At 36.2% G+C, this 17413-nt stretch overlaps 1 protein-coding gene across 2 annotated transcripts in view; it reads left to right on the forward strand.

The window, feature by feature from the left end:
* The window catches only part of LOC120316555 (toll interacting protein), a 29019-nt gene extending 14005 nt beyond the window's left edge, over positions 1–15014 (forward strand). The window contains exons 5-7 of one of the 2 annotated variants that reach the window (XM_039362286.1): positions 399–489; positions 4769–4789; positions 11140–15014. In XM_039362286.1, coding sequence (XP_039218220.1) covers positions 399–489; positions 4769–4789; positions 11140–11354 — 327 coding nt within the window. In that variant the 3' untranslated portion in view covers positions 11355–15014. The remainder of the gene's footprint in view (positions 1–398; positions 490–4768; positions 4790–11139) is intronic. The other variant, XM_039362287.1, reaches the window with a different exon arrangement.
* Positions 15015–17413: the final 2399 nt, after the last annotated feature.

Raw genomic sequence — 17413 nt, forward strand, 5'->3', positions numbered from 1 at the left:
TGCTTTCTTTAAAACATCAAATTTATAAAATTGCTAACTAAATAAAAATATGTATTTTTATTGTGGAAGCTTTAATAGAGCCAGTTGGGTCTAATGGTTAAGGCACCTAAAATAATACTTAAAGCTGTTTTAAGTTTGCCAAAACTGATTAAACTAATTTGAACTCTGTGTAAAAATTATAATACTTTCCTTTAAAATATAGGCTCAGGAGCATTTCCCTGAATTTTCTTGTGCCACTAAATTCTTGTTACAGAATTTATTGATTCAAATTGTTACTAATTGTAATGTAAATAACTGATTCAATTGAAGAGTTTATGCAACAACTTTTCTTGCTGCCTGCCTTTTTTTGTAGCATATGTTTTAAAATATCCTTTTTTCTATTCTTGTTTGAAATCCAGTCTTTACCAGCTGCTATGATGATGCAGCCCCAGCCAGTGGTCCTGATGCCAACGGTATATCAGCAAGGAGTTGGATATGTACCTATTACAGGTATGATACATTTTTCCATTTTTAATGCATACTTTAAAAAAAAAACAATTTTATGAAAAAATTTAAACATAAAGAGAGGATGGGAGAAGTTGTGTTCTCTGAAGTAACTGAAATATTGAATGAGGAAACAATTTGATGGTAATAAGCATATTTGTTGTTCAAGTGGTCTACAAAGCTTCAGTGAGACCAACATAATATTTATATACTATTACTTTAGTTTTGATATAATTCTGAACTGAATGTCATATTATGAGAATGAGCTTCAACGATTTTTGGGCTGTCTTTGGACTATTGTATCCTGCTAGTGCAGCTAGAAAGAGGAGACAGAAAGTTTTAATTCCAGTTTACATTAGCTGCAGCTTGCTAAGTTATCTCAACTTGATCAAATTATTATTTATTTAATTATGAATATTGGAAGCAAAATAACTTCATTTCCACAAACTGTAGAGTGTATTCACACATAATGCTAAGCAAAGGGTTAGGTATCATCAAGTTGATTAGTGATTAAGTGATTTGCTTGGTTTGTCCCAAATGTTGTATAGAACTGCTGATGAGATGTTTTGACTCCTAGGAACTCAAGATTTCTTGAGTGTCTGACTGGTTGTCAGGAAACAGGCTGGTCAGAAACAAGGCCAATATATGTTAGGGCAGGGGCGTCAAACTCGCAATATCACGTGACATGTCGCGACTTTTTTTCCCATTGTCGGCAATGGATGGGCACAGTTTCGCCATGACACATCCGGCCGGCGGGCCAGCAGTTTGACACCCCTGTGTTAGGGACATGAAACTCTTCACCATCTTTCCCTCCATCCCAACCCAGTATGCCCTTTTTAAATATAAAAAGAAGCCGCAGCAGTTCAGATACAGTTGTTTGAAAGCTCCTGCCAAATATTCTAAGTTTGGAGACCAGAAGAAGTTCAGTACCGGCCCCTCCTCTTAAATGTACTGCAGAGCTTTGGACAAGATAAAATAAACCAGTTTAAGTTATGATTATGGCTGTGTAAAAACGTAATTGTGATATCACTAACTACCACATGTTATAGTGACAGCCTACAGTTCAGAATTCCTTTTTTTCCCCCATTGAGGATAGGCATATAAAAGGCCTGAGGTTTGGTTTTTAATAATATTAATAATAATATGTTCCAAATAACACAGTTATGGTAGGCAGAGTGCACTGCATTTTCCTGTCTTGTTCTTCTACATTCACATGGTTCCACAGGCTCTGTAGCATTTCAGTGTCTTGTAATAATAAAACTACTTTTTAATATTGCTGCTGCTACATTAAGTTGATGTAATAGATGTCTGTCTGTTGATGAAACTTACCACGTTGCGTATTTACTTTATTCTACATGCTGACTTTTTCTGTGTCAGGAACATTATTATAGGTAATCTTGGGACTTTCTCCCAAGGAGATGTTTTCCCCCAAATGTTGCTTTTTCTAGTGCTACTATATATGAGCATCAATATGTTCTTCTGAGAATGAATACTTTAAAAGATTGAAATTTTATTGCATGTTTCACAAATGTAATCCTACTAACTTTTGACTAGGCATATAGAGACGAAGAAGTGTTGTGTCAGGTGTGAAAGACCATGTCCACAGATGAAGGTTCAATTGAAATGATTTATTGCTAAAAACTTGCACATAGGAATTTTCTCAACTAATAGTTGGCACCTGCTTAGAATTAAATAAGAGTCAACTGCACTCAAGGGAGGTTGGACTTAATTCTCTTATGGCTGATCTCCCTTTTCATTCTGCATCCACATTCTGCCATCCCTTTTTCTACATATTCCTGTTAATTTGGGATGTTTAATGTTAAAAAAAATGAGATTTATGTATTTTCATACTAATAGTAACAGCTGTCTTTTCCCACTGCTTTTGTTTAGCTAATGCCCCAGTTAGCATATCTCACTGGTCTGTCTACCCTCTCAGTCTTCTCAGCAGCTTCCCTTCTCTCTTTTTCCCTCCCCCCATTAGATGCTGGTTCCAATGGGGTTGTTTTTTTCCCATTCTTTTCCCACCACCACCACCACCGCCGCCAAACCCACTGTTGCCTGGAATAAACAACTCTCTTCCTCCATTCTATGGACCCAAACAAATGTGTTTCACTTTAGGCATGAACTACTTGAAATCCAATTGTTCCATAGTGGAATTGTTCATGCATGGAAAATAGGTACTCCTTGTTTAGCAGACAGAGTTGAGACTGGCAATATGGCCATTACGTGAAGCAGTCGCTAAGTGAAATTGTAACTGCTAATGATATTACTTCAGCTTTCCTTTGCTCTATAGCCCTTCAAAAGTCATAAGATTGGCCCTAAGATTACTTTTCCATCACTAATTGCAAATGGTCACTAAATGAGACAGTTGCTAAATGCGGACTACCCATATGTTGAACTTCTCACATGACTTTTCCTTTGAACTGGATTTTTTTTTGTTTTTTGTTTTGTTACAAGCACGGATTCATTTGAAAATGTATTCTACAGAGTGATGTTATGTTTTAACTTTCCAATGAATAAAATGAGGATCCAGGTAGGATGGTCCACTCCAGGCACTTATTGGATCCTGCAGATTTTCTGAGTGGCATTAGGATTTTCCCACTGATTTAGTAGGCAATTCTGTGACATGACTAATTGGAAAAAAGAAATGACCAAGGCATTGAACAGAATTGCTCTTTTGAGGTCCCCCCCTTTTTTTTACTGATTCCAAATTATTTTATGATTTATTTAAGGGGTTTCATAAGATTAAGAGTATGAAAAGATATAGAGTGGCAATGACCCAAGACCAAAACTGAATTTGACTAAGTGCTGGTACAAGCACAGGTTCTACCCTACCAAGTGTTAAAAAAAGTGGTGAAGAACACATACTTCTCTAGATTGATTTTAGCTGGGGATTCTTGCTTGGAAGCCCTATTTAAAATAACCTAGATATTTTTAGGGAAGGAAGGATGGCATATTATTTCAGAGGCCAGCAAGATGAGCATGCAAGTTTTAAATAGGGTTGGTAATTGGGTAGAGCCATCTGAGGCAAATGGAGAAAAATCTGGAAGAATTAACAGATTTTATGTGATTATGATGATGAAGTGATACTGTGTTTTATTATTTGTATGCTCTTCTGAGTCTTGTAAGAGGGCATTAGAGAAATTGAATTAATAAATAGAATAATGTATGTTAGTTACCTGAATAAAAAAATTAGCAAATCTTGTAGTGTAAAAAAGCAAATTTCTTGTGGCATAAGTTATTAGGATATGTGCTCACTTTTGTCAGATAAATGAAATGTTCCCTTTGATATACAAATAGCAGCTAATTTACATTTACAGTACTGTATCCAACAGCTGAATGTGTTTTAGAATTTCATGCAGGATACATGAAGATTTGTAGATGAATACAGATAGGAATCAAATCCATGCTTTTGTCCACCACTCAGCATTAGCCTACCCATGTTCAGATAAATGCTTCAGTGAGCTTTATATAATCATATCATTAATATATTTGGCTTATTTCTTCAAGTTTTTTTTAATGGATAAGTCTTCTGTAGTTCTTGAAAATAGAAACTTATTGATAAAACATTTTTGAGTTAGAAAAAGAAAGTTGGAAGGGAGGAATCAACAAAATGAAGAGAACAGACTAGAATGATATAAAAATATTCTTTAGCCTCTTCCATGAAAAAACTATCCCTGAATTCAACAGAACTGGATGTTTGTGTCATCCAGTTTCCAACTTTCTCTTTTTAAGGAAGGTTATCAAGAAACTTGATATCTAGATCTTTTTAAATCTGGCTTCAGGCCAAATCATAATACTTGAGTCAGCACTGGTTGTACTTGTTGATGATTGGATAGCATATATTGGAAGTAGTGGATCCATCCTGGTCTTCCTGGATATTTTACAAGCTTTCAGTATCATCAATCTTGGTATTTTTCTGGACAAGCTGAGAGTTGGGAGTGGGATATCATTGTAGTTCCCCTCTTTCTCTGGGATCAGCTCCATGTGCGTTGGTAAGTGGTAAGCAGTCTAATCCTAGGCCTATGCTTTGGGGTGTACTTCAAGGCTCCTTCTTAGTTTTTTACATCTACATGAAACCTCTAGGACAGGGGTCTTCAAACTTGGCCCTTTTATGACTTGTGGACGTCAACTCCCAGAGTTCCTTAGCCAGCGTGCTAAGATCTAAAGGGCAATTGTTGGATTTTTTTCCACTTTTCTTCCTACAAGGGTATATCTCATATAACACAGAGTAATATCTGTTTTCCATGTCTTATTCTTTTCCCTCACTTTCATCCGTCCTTAGGGCTTGAGTATTTTGCTCTGGGTAAGTTGTCTTAATTCTTTTTGCATTCCATTTCCATCAGACAAGAATTCTGCATGATATTGTATAAGTTGATTTTTATTTGTATGGTATGCATTATGTTGGAATGCAGAATGTTTCAGGAGGATGTCACAATACATAATCTCATTAGTTAACCCAGGGGTTCCCAACCGGGGGTGCTTGCACCCCCTGGGGATGCGAGACGATATTCCAGGGGGTGCAAAAACTTGGGTTTTCAAAATTATAGTGTATATGCATAATTTCTGGCCGTTATTTCAAACTTTTGTAAGGGGTGTGAGAATATATCAGAAACGTACTAGGGGTGCGGGATATTGAAAATGTTGGGAGCCGCTGAGTTAACTTATTCCATTTTCAGTAGGTAATAGAAACATAGCTATATGGAAATAAACTAGTGGGTTACTCAAGAAAAAATATCTAACAATTACAAATCTTAATTTAATTTCAATGTGTTCATCTTCAATATACATACTTTAATATACATACTTTATTATTTAAATGAATACATCTAATTGATTTAAATAAACATACTTAATAATCATTATTATCAGATCAGAAGATGTAGTACCTTCTGTATCTTCATTGGAAGTATATGCCTTACAGCTGCAATAAGAGTATAATCATAATTATTTTTTTCTTAGAAGAACATAAGGTGGCTATCAGATAACAATATAGGGAGGATGAAACAAGCAAAAAAAAATGTTCTGTTTCAAATTTGAGAAAAATAAGCCTTAGCTAGAACATTCCAGTGAAGTTGGCTGTGTTTCAGCAAAACAAAACATGGAATGTATTGAGGCGCTTGAAGCATTTCCAGTGTTTAGTTCTAGGGAACAACAAGAATTTGAAAAAAGCCTCAAACTCCGTTAATTATGACTTTAAGACCATAAATTATGATTTTAATTTAAGACCATTGTTATCCTGTCACCAAATCTACAGAAAAATGGCCAAGATGTGAATTTTCTAAAACACATATTTTTTTAAAAAAATAGTCATAGATAAGAATGGAAACAATACTTTTTAAAGGCTTTTTATACAAACAGCTGCAAAGCTGAACAAACCTCCAGCATGCAGCATGATTTCATTTCAATATAGTCCATGATCAACAGCAAAGATGCGCAGAATAAAATAGAACCCCCAAAACAACACACAGAGCACAGACTATGAATTTTAATGTGTCCCCAGCACATGGTGTTTTTATAAAAAGCAGTACATTATCTCTATCAACCAAATAAGCAGATATTTCAGAATTTTCACTAGTTCTTAGATTTGATATCAGCCATTCGGAATTGCCTCTGAATGTAGATGCTCAATACAGTCTGATCAAGGGTACCCGTGTTTCCCTGAAAATAAAGACTGGGTCTTATATCATTTTTTTGTTTCAAAAGACGCCTTAGGACTTAATTTCCGGTTAGGTCTTATTTTCGGGGAAATGCGGTACTAAATATGTCCGTCTGGCTGACAATCATAACTAGGGCTTATTTTGGGGGTAGGGCTTATATTACAGGCATCCTGAAAAATCACACTAGGGCTTATTTTCCGGTTAGCTCTTATTTTGGGGGAAACGGTATTTGGTGGTTAGGACCTTCCATTGCCTGTGTTTCAGGAGATGATTAAGTCACTGTTGTTTTTGCCTGGCCTTTCCTCTTCCTTCTCTGGCAATGAGGATGGAACTGTCTTTGCTACTTGACTGGCAAAGCTGGACAATATACATTAAAAACCAACCTAATTAAAGGACTCTGGACTCTTGAATCATTGCAAGTAAGCAATGTTAAAAATGGATCTGTTTTATTTGGAGCCTGGAAAAAGCCCAGCATTTAGAACAGTTGCTAAACTTTAGAAAAAAAAAATACGCATCTAAAATGTTTTTGCACATTTCTTTTACAGGGCAAATATTCTGGAAGTTAGTTATTGAATTTTCCTTGTCATACTTTCAGAGGAAGAAATTTGGTCAGTTATATATTTTATTAAACATTTTAAAATATTTGGAAATAATGTGCATTGTCTTTTTTCCAATACTCTTTACTCCGCAAAAAGTGACTCTGCATTTTAGTGCACATTTTATGAATAGGGTTGGTCCTGTTCTTCCAAAGTTGATACCTATAGCAAAGTGAGAATTGAAGTATAAATAAGTTTGTGTTGTATGTAGCAGCGGTCCCTAACCTTTCCAGCTCCTCGGACCGGCGGTGGCAGTAGGTTGGGGGGGAGGTGATGGTTTAGCATGTGTATGCACCGCTTGTGCAAATGCAGCTTTGCGTGCTCATCTGTTGCTTGTGAGGCCTGGGGTTTGGGGACGCCTGGTATATAGGAAGCACTTGTTCGGGATTTTTGAATGTGGTGAAGTAACATTGTGTTATCCAGAGAGCATCCTAATACTTGGAGGTAGACTTAACTTGAAGCAAGTTTCTGTTTTGTTAGGTTCTGTATTATCACCTTAACAAATAGTTCCATTATGTTGTTTTCTGTTGAGCTGTACTCTTCAAAGTCAAAGTTTGTTTTTAGTGTGTGTGTTTGGAGAGAGAGAGAGAGAGAGAGAGAGAGAGAGAGAGAGAGAGAGAGAGAGAGAGAGAGAGACAGACAGACAGAGAGAGACAGAGTGATTAGTTTAGTGTTACTCACTTTTTCATGTCATCTAGAGATATTTGCAAATGTGAAGCCATTGCTAGATGGTGCATGGGCAGTGATGGGCATATTACAAAATGCTCATTTTCCAGTACCATGTGTTATGTGAACTCTACTACTTGTCAGTTGTCTTATACTGTAGGTGTAACTCTCAGTGCTGATTTTAACCTGTAAAGCTCTTCATGGTAGGTGGTCTGGTTATCTTTAAAGGTTTCTGCCCACTGAATAAGAATGGACAGAGTGGACATACTCCAGGTCCTTCATCTTAACAATGTCATCTGTCAGGACCTAGGAAGTGTACCTTGTCTGCTAAGCCACCTGTCCTCTCGAATAGTATCCCACAAAGGTCCACACGGTTCCCATTGTGATGGTATTCTGAAAATTCTTCAAAATTTGGTTCTGCTCCCAGGCCTTGGGGCAGAGTAGCTGATGAACCCTTGACACTTTTATTTGATGTGGGTTTTGGATTTGTGGATGTTATGTTGGCCTTTGCAGATATTCAGAATTGAATGATTTTTTTCCATTTTGTCTTTGTCAGTTGTTTGGAGTTGGGCAGCCTTTAAATTTAAATAAATAGCGTCCAATTGGGAAAAATGATTTCAAACAGTAATATTTGCTTTATTTTACCTTAAATATGCTTACATTGAAGCCTGTTTACTCCCAGACACTACTATGGGAATCTGGATGTTGTTAGATTCCTCTGCAAAACCCCCCGAAAAGTTCTGGTAACCATCTAGTTTTTGCAGCTCGCATGTTTTACAAGTTTCGTTTGGCCTATTATAAAAATAGGAAGGAATAAAAATGAGCTGCATTTCCACTGTCTCTCTTGCAACATAGTATTAAATTCATCATTAAAAAGTCAGTATTGTGACATCCTTACTACAGTATAAAATGTTCAGTCAAGTGTCTTGACAAAATGCCCTTGATTAATAAAATGCTTAGTCTTCAGGATTTGAGAACAGTCAGGCTAAAGAAGAAATGTAAAAGAAATTGCAAAGTACTACAACAATCTCCTTGTCTGGTTATAATATATGTTTAGTATTCATCATAAATTTGAGTTTGGGCAGGGGACCCCTTCCCCAAGAAAATAAAATAATGCAGCATTTGAATCAGATACAAAGCTAATAATCAAACTTGGAACGTTCTCTCCCTCTTCAATACATTTGAAAATATTTCACAAATATTATATTTCCCCTATGGGATAAAAAGTGGTGAAACAAGATAATCAGGATATCAGGGCACTTGACTGTATTAGAATATTGTCTTTAAGGTCTATATTTTTTTCTGCACAATATAAATTGATTAATTTTTTGTACTGAGTGTTGCCTTGTAAAAATATCATGTATCATCAAATCCATTGCCATTTTTTACTTTTTCATTTCATTTAAGTGCCCTTGCTTATATCTGTATGCTTCTCACTATAGCCACCCTGATGCACTCAAAGCCAAATTAATTTTATAAACTTTGAAGAGCACTTTTTAAATGGAAAGTAGTGGACTATGGGCCATTCTGTTTCCAATTTATTGATTATTCTGTACTGCTTTGCTTGTTTAAATTAAAAAACCAATTTGGTAAATGATCGAAGTGTCTTTTGATGTAAACACATTTTAATGTTAGTTTGCATTAATTGGCTATATTGATTTTCAGAATGAAGTTACTTGAACTGAAAAGAGGCACAAGAGGAGTTGGCATTTTTGTAAAGCCTGGTGCAATTAATGTTAGCGGTAGAGTAAATCTGAAAATACCTAGTTATGGTTTTCTAAAAGAGAATGTGTCTAATGGGAGGTTGCTCTTATACGGGTGATTTATAATTGTGCATCTATTTGGGATTTTTCTTTAAGAATCTTGGTATATGCCGTAAAACTATATACATAGCAGTATACTGTATGCACTACAGAAAACTGTATGCAGAATAACATTGGATTATGGTCTGTAAAAATCTGGATTACTACCTATATTGCTAATCCAAATATTAAGGGAACAGCTTCTGTAAGTAAGGTTTTGTGGACTAAGTTAATTTTTTTTTCTCCCACTCCATCAATTTGAAGCTTATCAGCAAATCTAATAACTATCAGTATTAGAGGTTTCCCTCAAATATAAAAACAAGATTTAAGTGCACAATACAATTTTGTAATACAATCTTATTCTTTATTTTAACTTCTTTTTTTAACATTGGGAGCCACTCACCGTTATCAAGAGGTGCCTGAATTAAAATAATAATTTCAACTTCAACTCAGAAGTTGAAATAATTATTATACTGTTTCTATTGACATTATTAATTTTTCAGTAGTGAGAAACCAACTGTGCTAAGGGTTTTTCTTAATAGCCAAATTTGGTTTATTCACTATATTTCCAAGGATAAAATAACAATTCTTACTAATTGTGTATCAGTCTCTTTAAATTATATATTTTCCATTTTTCCCCTATCCTTGTCAAACTTTTGTTTCCTTTGCCAGTTTCTTTGATTCATTCTGAAGATAATTGGAAAATAGTCATTTTTTTTAATCTTTTCATTACTGCAAAGCAGGACTGATATGCAGGAAGTATCAATGCAGGATACAGGGGCTCATGGAAGTCCTGGCTAATTTCCTTGAGAAGTTGGCAACCATCTTAAATGGTCAACCATCTTAAAGAACCATACTGTTTAAAACAGAAGAGTGTAAACCTTGTCTGACAAGGTATAGTATGATCTCTTGAGCTGTTTGAATGCACTCCTTCTTTTCTTACTCTGATAGTTCTTGAAAATCAGTACTCTCTTCTAGTGTATAATTTGCTATATTGTTCATCTTGCTTGCATTGATTACAAATATCACTGAGCCAACTCTTCATAGACTTTAGGAAAAATATTTTAGTTTCAGAGGTGGTTTCACATTATAAATGTGAGCATATCACAGAGCTAAATAGTTATTTTAGGTTTGTAGCACAAACAGCTAATTTTTAAATTCATGGAAATTTCCACTCTTTTAAATGTCCCAGAATGAATTCCAGTTAGTTAAAAGCAGAGGAGGAGTCCAATCTCCTACATCTGCCTGACTTGCAAAGGTTTAGGGTTTTGTTGTTGTTAGTTGTGAAGTCGTGTCCAACCCATAGCGACCCCATGGACAACAAAGTTTTAAGGTTAGGCATCATCATTTAAATCATTAGTTAAGAAAACTAAATTTAATTATTAAAACTATTAGTCAATAAGATTCACAAAATCAGGGTTTCTAGTAAAAGTCATTATTTTGTTTAACATAATCTGAATAAACATTCTATAATACTTCATTTTTAGAAGGTATCTTTTAAATATTTATGTACTATGTAAATCAATGAAGTTTCAGATTACCGATGATCAACAAACAGAATGATGATTTGGATATCAGCAAGAAGATATATTATTATAAAGTTACTAGGAGTTAAACCAATTTGATTTTGGTTAATTGTTGTGGTTGATGGGAAGTTATTTGTTTCATGATGTACTAGGAGAACAGCTTTCATCGACTATTATATTCTGTAACTCCTATCGCCTCCAGTTTAATGTTCACCAACATCTTTCATATAACCTTAATGATCTAGAATTGTATCTGGTGTTTTATTGTACCTGCTTAAATGCTTTTTATCTATCTGTCTGGAATTAACTGAATTTTTTAAAGGGAAGATTTTACACACTGCAGTACATTTAAATTTATTAGAATTTTGTATTTTCCAATCAGTCTCCATTCTTTGTCTTTTTCCAGGGATGCCTGCTGTTTGTAACCCAGGCATGGTTCCTGTGGCAGTTCCACCACCTGCAATCAACCCCCAACATGTATGTAATGAAGAGGATCTAAAATCTATCCAGGACATGTTCCCCAACATGGACAGAGAAGTAATCCGTTCAGTACTAGAAGCTCAGAGAGGGAACAAGGATGCTGCTATCAATTCCTTGCTTCAAATTGCAGAAGAGGCTTAGATCATTCTCATACTACCCTTCATCGTTGTTACTTTTAATTTTGATTTGCCAAGCCAGGAATTTAGTTAGAAAAAAAATTTCCAAGCCAGCAACCTATCTGAGAGGCTGTGATCCATTTTTGGCATGGGTGTTCACTGGAATATTGGTTTTTACAAATAACGTTACAGAAATCTCAGCCATTTTATAGCTATCACTTCTATTCTGTCCACATTTTTGATGAAAGGTAGTGTTGAAATACCTCTGCCAATTCCTCTCCCCCCTTTTTTAGTTTGCGTTCCAAAACCAACCAAGTTTCTCCTCCACTTGTTATTCATTATACATTTGAAATCAGGGAGTGGGGAGAGTATCAGTTGAGGGATGAGGGAGACTGATGTTCCATAAAGTGCTATTAAAGAGCAAACTCTCTCTTAAGCAGTCCCTTTATGTGAGACAAAAAAAGATTACATAGTTTGTAATGTTTAGTGATATTTGAACATTAAGACAATTTCTATGGAATACTAGCTTTATTGCAACTTTCACAGTTTTACTAATGAGAAATCACTTTTCAACCTACTAATTGGGCACCAATGCAATGTATTTATGGTTTTTTTATTTGTTTAATGAAGTGCTGCTGTGCTTCTGAAATTACAAACTCTCCTTTTGTAAGACACAGAAACATACAGGTAGTTCTTGGGCTACAAACACTTATTCAGCAACCATTCAAAATTATGACAGTGTTGAATGAGGGGGACTTATAATGGGGTCCTTGAAATTGTGGCCGTCGCAGCATTCTGCAGTCACCAGCTTCCCACAAGCAAAGTCTGGGGAAACTGGCAGGAGATCACAAGTTACTATTGTAAGTCGCTTCTGCCGCCACCACTTTTTCTCCCGAGGAGCCCCCGGATGCATGAAGATCTTACACTCTGTCTCCCATGGCACTTGCCCACCTGCATTCCGTAGAACCTACCCATAGCACCTGCCTACCTGAGCTCTGTAGTGCCCAACCACACCACCAGCCTGCCCATAGCTTTTACCCTTTCCCTGCTTGCTTGGGATGCCATTTCAGTGCCTCTTTCCACATCATGGTCGTGTGAGGTCCTTGCTTACCAACTGGAATGGCTGTTGCTAAGTGACGCAGTCACATGTGTCACATTTTATGACCATATTGCTTAATGTCACAATTGCTATCATAACCCGAGGACTACTTGTATGCCAGAAGGGGACAGAAATCTTCCTGATGTGTTTTTATGCTTGTTTGCTCCTATAATTGTGAGAAACTCATAACATTAAAGCAGTGGAATGTTATACCATAGAAATTCAGCATTACCAATGTAATATACTTCCTTGTGGTCAGTTGTTATAAACAATGATGCTTTAAAAAGCATTTCAATGGAATATTCACTATTGTAATTTCCTAAGGTCCAATTAATCTTAATTCTATTGAAGGCGAAGCATATAAAAACAATTCATTGCCACAAACAAAGACCTGCCACATTTAGAGTACAATCCCAATATACAGAAGCTGTACATAATAATTTTCTATTAGAGTTGTAGATCTGTTGGAGGTAACAAAGTTTATATTTGTTTAAAGTTGGGAAAAGTGAAACAATGCACTTTAATAGACACACTTTACATGCTATTTGAGTTTTTTATTGTTTTAAACATTTTTAAATGCTGTCTATAATTGCCAGACATACTTTGTATTTCCTAAAGTGTTTGAAGACAATAAGGCATCAAGGTGATCATGAAATTTATTGCTTTGAAAGAAGAAAAACCTCATTATTTCACGCTTTTTTTTTCTCTAATAGAAAAGGTCTATTAGAATTGCTTTATAGTATCATCATGAAAACTCCTGGCAGAGCTAGCTATAGTTAAAATATTTATTTTTTTAATTGTTAAAATATATTGAGAAAATAATTTTAAATACAATATCAGATCCACTTATTGCTTTGTTTAAATTGTAGCTATTTTACTCCCATAAGTTTAATAGATTAGTATTTGTGAATGCTAAATCATTCCTTTCCCCTTCTGTTGCTTTTTACATGAAATAAGTGCTTTTCAGAAGCTCCAGAAGAGGTGTGTGTCCATCTGAAAATCAACTGTGTTCCTTTCTCCATACTTTGCAGTACGTTCAGATTAATGTTACAGTTAATGTCAGTCATATATCAGTAATACATTGGTGAATTCTTGTGAATTTGTTTAGCTAAGACCCTTAAGATATTTCATTAATTAGAAGCAATGAGCCAAAAATCTGGAATACACCATAGTACTATCCTAGTGGAATAACGTGAGCTGTATAATATGGCTATGCAGATTTTTCAGTGATGCTTCACTTGTGAATGAAGTGTCTTTTTGGATCAGGAGGTGGCAAGCTATGAAGTAGTTTCAGCTGAAGCTTTGGCACAGCTACTTCATGTACCTTTTAAAGTCTTGTGTTTGTGTTTTGAGATGCATTTCTGCACGGATAGTTGGCACATTGACTGAGTTCTGGATATTTATTGAGCCTCCAAACCTCTGCTGCTTTTTTATGTATGCACGGTGCACATCCGGATAGACTTCTGAAGATTCTTCATAAATCTGCTGCAAAATTTAAAGAAAATTTAGACCCACTTCTAGATGCTTAAGTTTACTCAGAGATGGACAGTGAGGAAGGTTTTAAAGAGCATATCAATGAATTGTATTCTTGCTCTTTTTGAAGTTAAATAAATCCACTTTCAGGTAGATCTAATGATTTGTTTGGTTTTCCTGCTAATAGAGCTATTCACAGAAATCTGATCAGCATTTTTCCACTGACAAGGATATTTTTAGAAGGGTGTTTTAGAAGAATCCTTATCATTGTTTTTTTTCCAGGGTACTTGGAAGGGGTAAAGGGGTAAATCTGGAGGCTGAGGGGAAGGAAACTGGCAAAGACCTTGGCTTTCATTTTGCCATTTAGCCAGTTGGAAAGCTCTGCTGGATGAAGAGCTTTCCAATGATAGAGTAGTCCATTCTCAAAAGCAGAGGTGTCAAACTGCCGGCATGCAGGCCGGTTGCATGATATGGAAGCCACGCTCACCCAAGCTGCGTCAGTGCAAAAAAAAAAGTTATGTGACGTGGCAAGTTTGACACCCATGTTCAAAAGGGTAGGATGCAAGCATTGTTACAGTTACATCCATGTTTTTGTGATCATTCCTGGATGTACTTTGATTCTATAAACAAAGATGGAAATGCTTCTCATGGATTTCAGTGAAATTCACAGTCCATTGTGAGTAAAGTTGGGATACAGATTTCTGAGGTGTAGAACTGAAATGCACCAGTTATCTGCCACTTAAAATAAATGCTAGGCAGCACAAAACTCTTCCTTGCATTTTTCATTATGTTTTTTGTGACAGCAGTTTGTTACACAGCCCACAGTAGCTTTAAACCCACCAAGAATCCAAGACTAGTGAAATTCAGGAACGTTTTGCCTAGCTAGATGCTTGCCACCTTTTATCCAATTCTGTCTGACTATGTGCTGATGATTCTAAGCGTTTCCCTTTTTAGATATTATTGCCTATGTTGGCTGACTTGTAATGCTGTACTGAGGGTGTTTTGCTGTAATTCTGAAAACATTTCTTTATTACTCTTATTGACATTCAGCTGTTTGCATTATACAACTTATTTCTCATTCTGTCTAATTTAATAAATGTATACCAGATCATTTATGGCCATGGTCTTTTTATAGGAGGCGTGTTGCTTCAAACCATGACAGCTGCTGAGGCTATCAGTATTCAGTAAGATATAGACAGTCTTCATGAAGCCTTAGCAGTTAGTATTCAAATACAGAATATCTAAAGTCCTATAGCTTCCTTGACTAATTATTCATTTGTTTGTGTGTAATGGAATATCTCCAACCACGGAGGGATGCATTCATGAAGGATGGAACAAATCCATTTAAAATCAGTAACCTTCAAGAACTGGAGTGGTGCCCTCGAGTCAAAGAAATCTAGATTTGAGTTGATTCTGTTAATTCATATTGCAGTTCTTTGCAAGCAGTCTGGCAGGAATAGTAGCTGTTTCACTATAGCTGTAAAAGCAAGTGCAAACTTTACTGAAAACCTTTTACTTCAGCAAATTTTAACATTTTTTTTAAAAAATGTTGCCAACTAAGATTACTCAGTTGTATATCTTTGTTGTACACTTTTTTCACCCTTACAAAAAGAACAGAGATGAGTGGAAATATAATAAAATGGCCTCTTTCTTAATCCTCTCCAACCAAGCACAGAGAAGTGACTGAAAAGGAGATGAGGGGATTGTGCAACCTTCCCTTGCAGAGCTGCATTGCATGCCAAAACAAGTAGACACAAAGACAGTTTTCCTCCCATGCCATCACTCTGCTAAACACATAATTCCCACAGCACTAATTTATGCCTAAGGATATCTAACCATGTAATAGGGCTATATTACTATTATCCGTCTCATCTTTCCTATTACCTGCTCCTGTTAGTATCTTATGACTATCACTTTGTTGGTTGTATCTTATGATTTATCATTTTGTTGCTTATATCTACACAGAGTTTATGCACCGGAGACAAATTCCTTGTGTGTCCAATCACACTTGGCCAATAAAGAATATTCTAATTCCTCTCCCCTCCTCTCCTCTCCTCTCCTTTCCTCTCCCCTCCCCTCCTCTCCTCTCCTTTCCTCTCCTCTCCTCTCCTCTCCTCTCCTCTCCCATTCCATTCCATTCCCTTGCCTTGTTAAATTGTATTGCTTTAGACTCCTGGTACGCTTGAGTGTTTGACAACACTTTCTCCACCACAGAGATACCCAGGCACAGAACTTCATTTGGAAGTTGTCTTAATGCTTTGTAAAATTTTGCAAGAAGCAAGCCATTTGTGCACATCCTATAAGGGGTGGTTGCACAATCTCCTCATCTCATTTTCAGTCACTGCAGTAGCAGCAGAGACTGTGTCTGGTTGGAGAGGGCTGAGAAAGGGGTCATTTTATTATTTTTCTACTCATTTTTGTTGTTTTTGTAAGGGGATTTAAAAAAAGCAGAAGTAGGAAAAGGCAGAGGAGATAGTTTTAGATATTTAATGAGTTATATGCTTCCTACAGGTTTATAAGCATGTGATAACAAAAACACTGTTCTGCAAATATATGACTTAAGTATGCCACTGATGGCCACTCCCTCTGATTCCTGAAGGTGCTATAAAGATCAAGATAAGTCTACATTGTCAATGTTTTATAAAGGTGGTCCTTTGGAACTTACAGTCCCATTTGCAGGCATTACTTTGGAAGAAAGCACTTTTGGCAGCAGGACCAACAATTTCAATTTAGTTTAATCCTGGCACAGTTTCCAGGATGATCCAAATGCTATGCCTCAGCTGTCATCCCCCCTCACCACAGTCTACCTTGACTACCAAACAACTTGCCATTTGTTAACTTGAGCATATCCTGGTTTGGTCATTGGTTAGATGCAAAAAGGAAAATACACCCCCCCAGCTTTTATTTGATTGCAATCTCAAGAAAATAATCTTGCCACAAAGATTCTTTATCAAGGTGGATAAATCATAAAGATCTAATTGAAGGATTAAATTGCAGCCATCTTTTCCTGTGTACATAGTTAAATGGATATCTCGACGATTGAGGAAATCTTCTCAAATCAGTTCACGTCAAGGAACTGATCCAGTCTTTTGAACCATTCTTTCAAAACCAAGTGAACAAAATAGTCGTCAACAACATTTTGGTGATGCAATAATTCACAAGCAAGGTGGAACACATAACCCAAAATTGTTTAACTGCATAATGCCCCCTTGGGAAACATGTATCATGTGCAATAATTTTATCACACCAGTCCATGTACCTAAATCTCAGGACGATAGAAATACGACATGAACGAAAGATGCATCATAGTCATCTACTGCTGCCTCAACAAATGAAGTCAGTAAAATGTCGTTCTGTTTGTGACTCGTGGCGATACACAATTTCTTCAATACAACAAAGGAAGCTAATCGGGGATCCCAAGCGAATGGACGGGAGTGAAGTCCCCCTGTTATGCTCTTATCTCCATTCCACTAATAACCAGATACCAAAAAAAAAAAAAAAAAAAAAACTAC

This window comes from Crotalus tigris, unplaced genomic scaffold (assembly GCF_016545835.1).
Source record: "Crotalus tigris isolate CLP2741 ecotype Arizona unplaced genomic scaffold, ASM1654583v1 scf7180000019415.609845, whole genome shotgun sequence".
NCBI classification, from domain to species: Eukaryota; Metazoa; Chordata; class Lepidosauria; order Squamata; family Viperidae; genus Crotalus; species Crotalus tigris.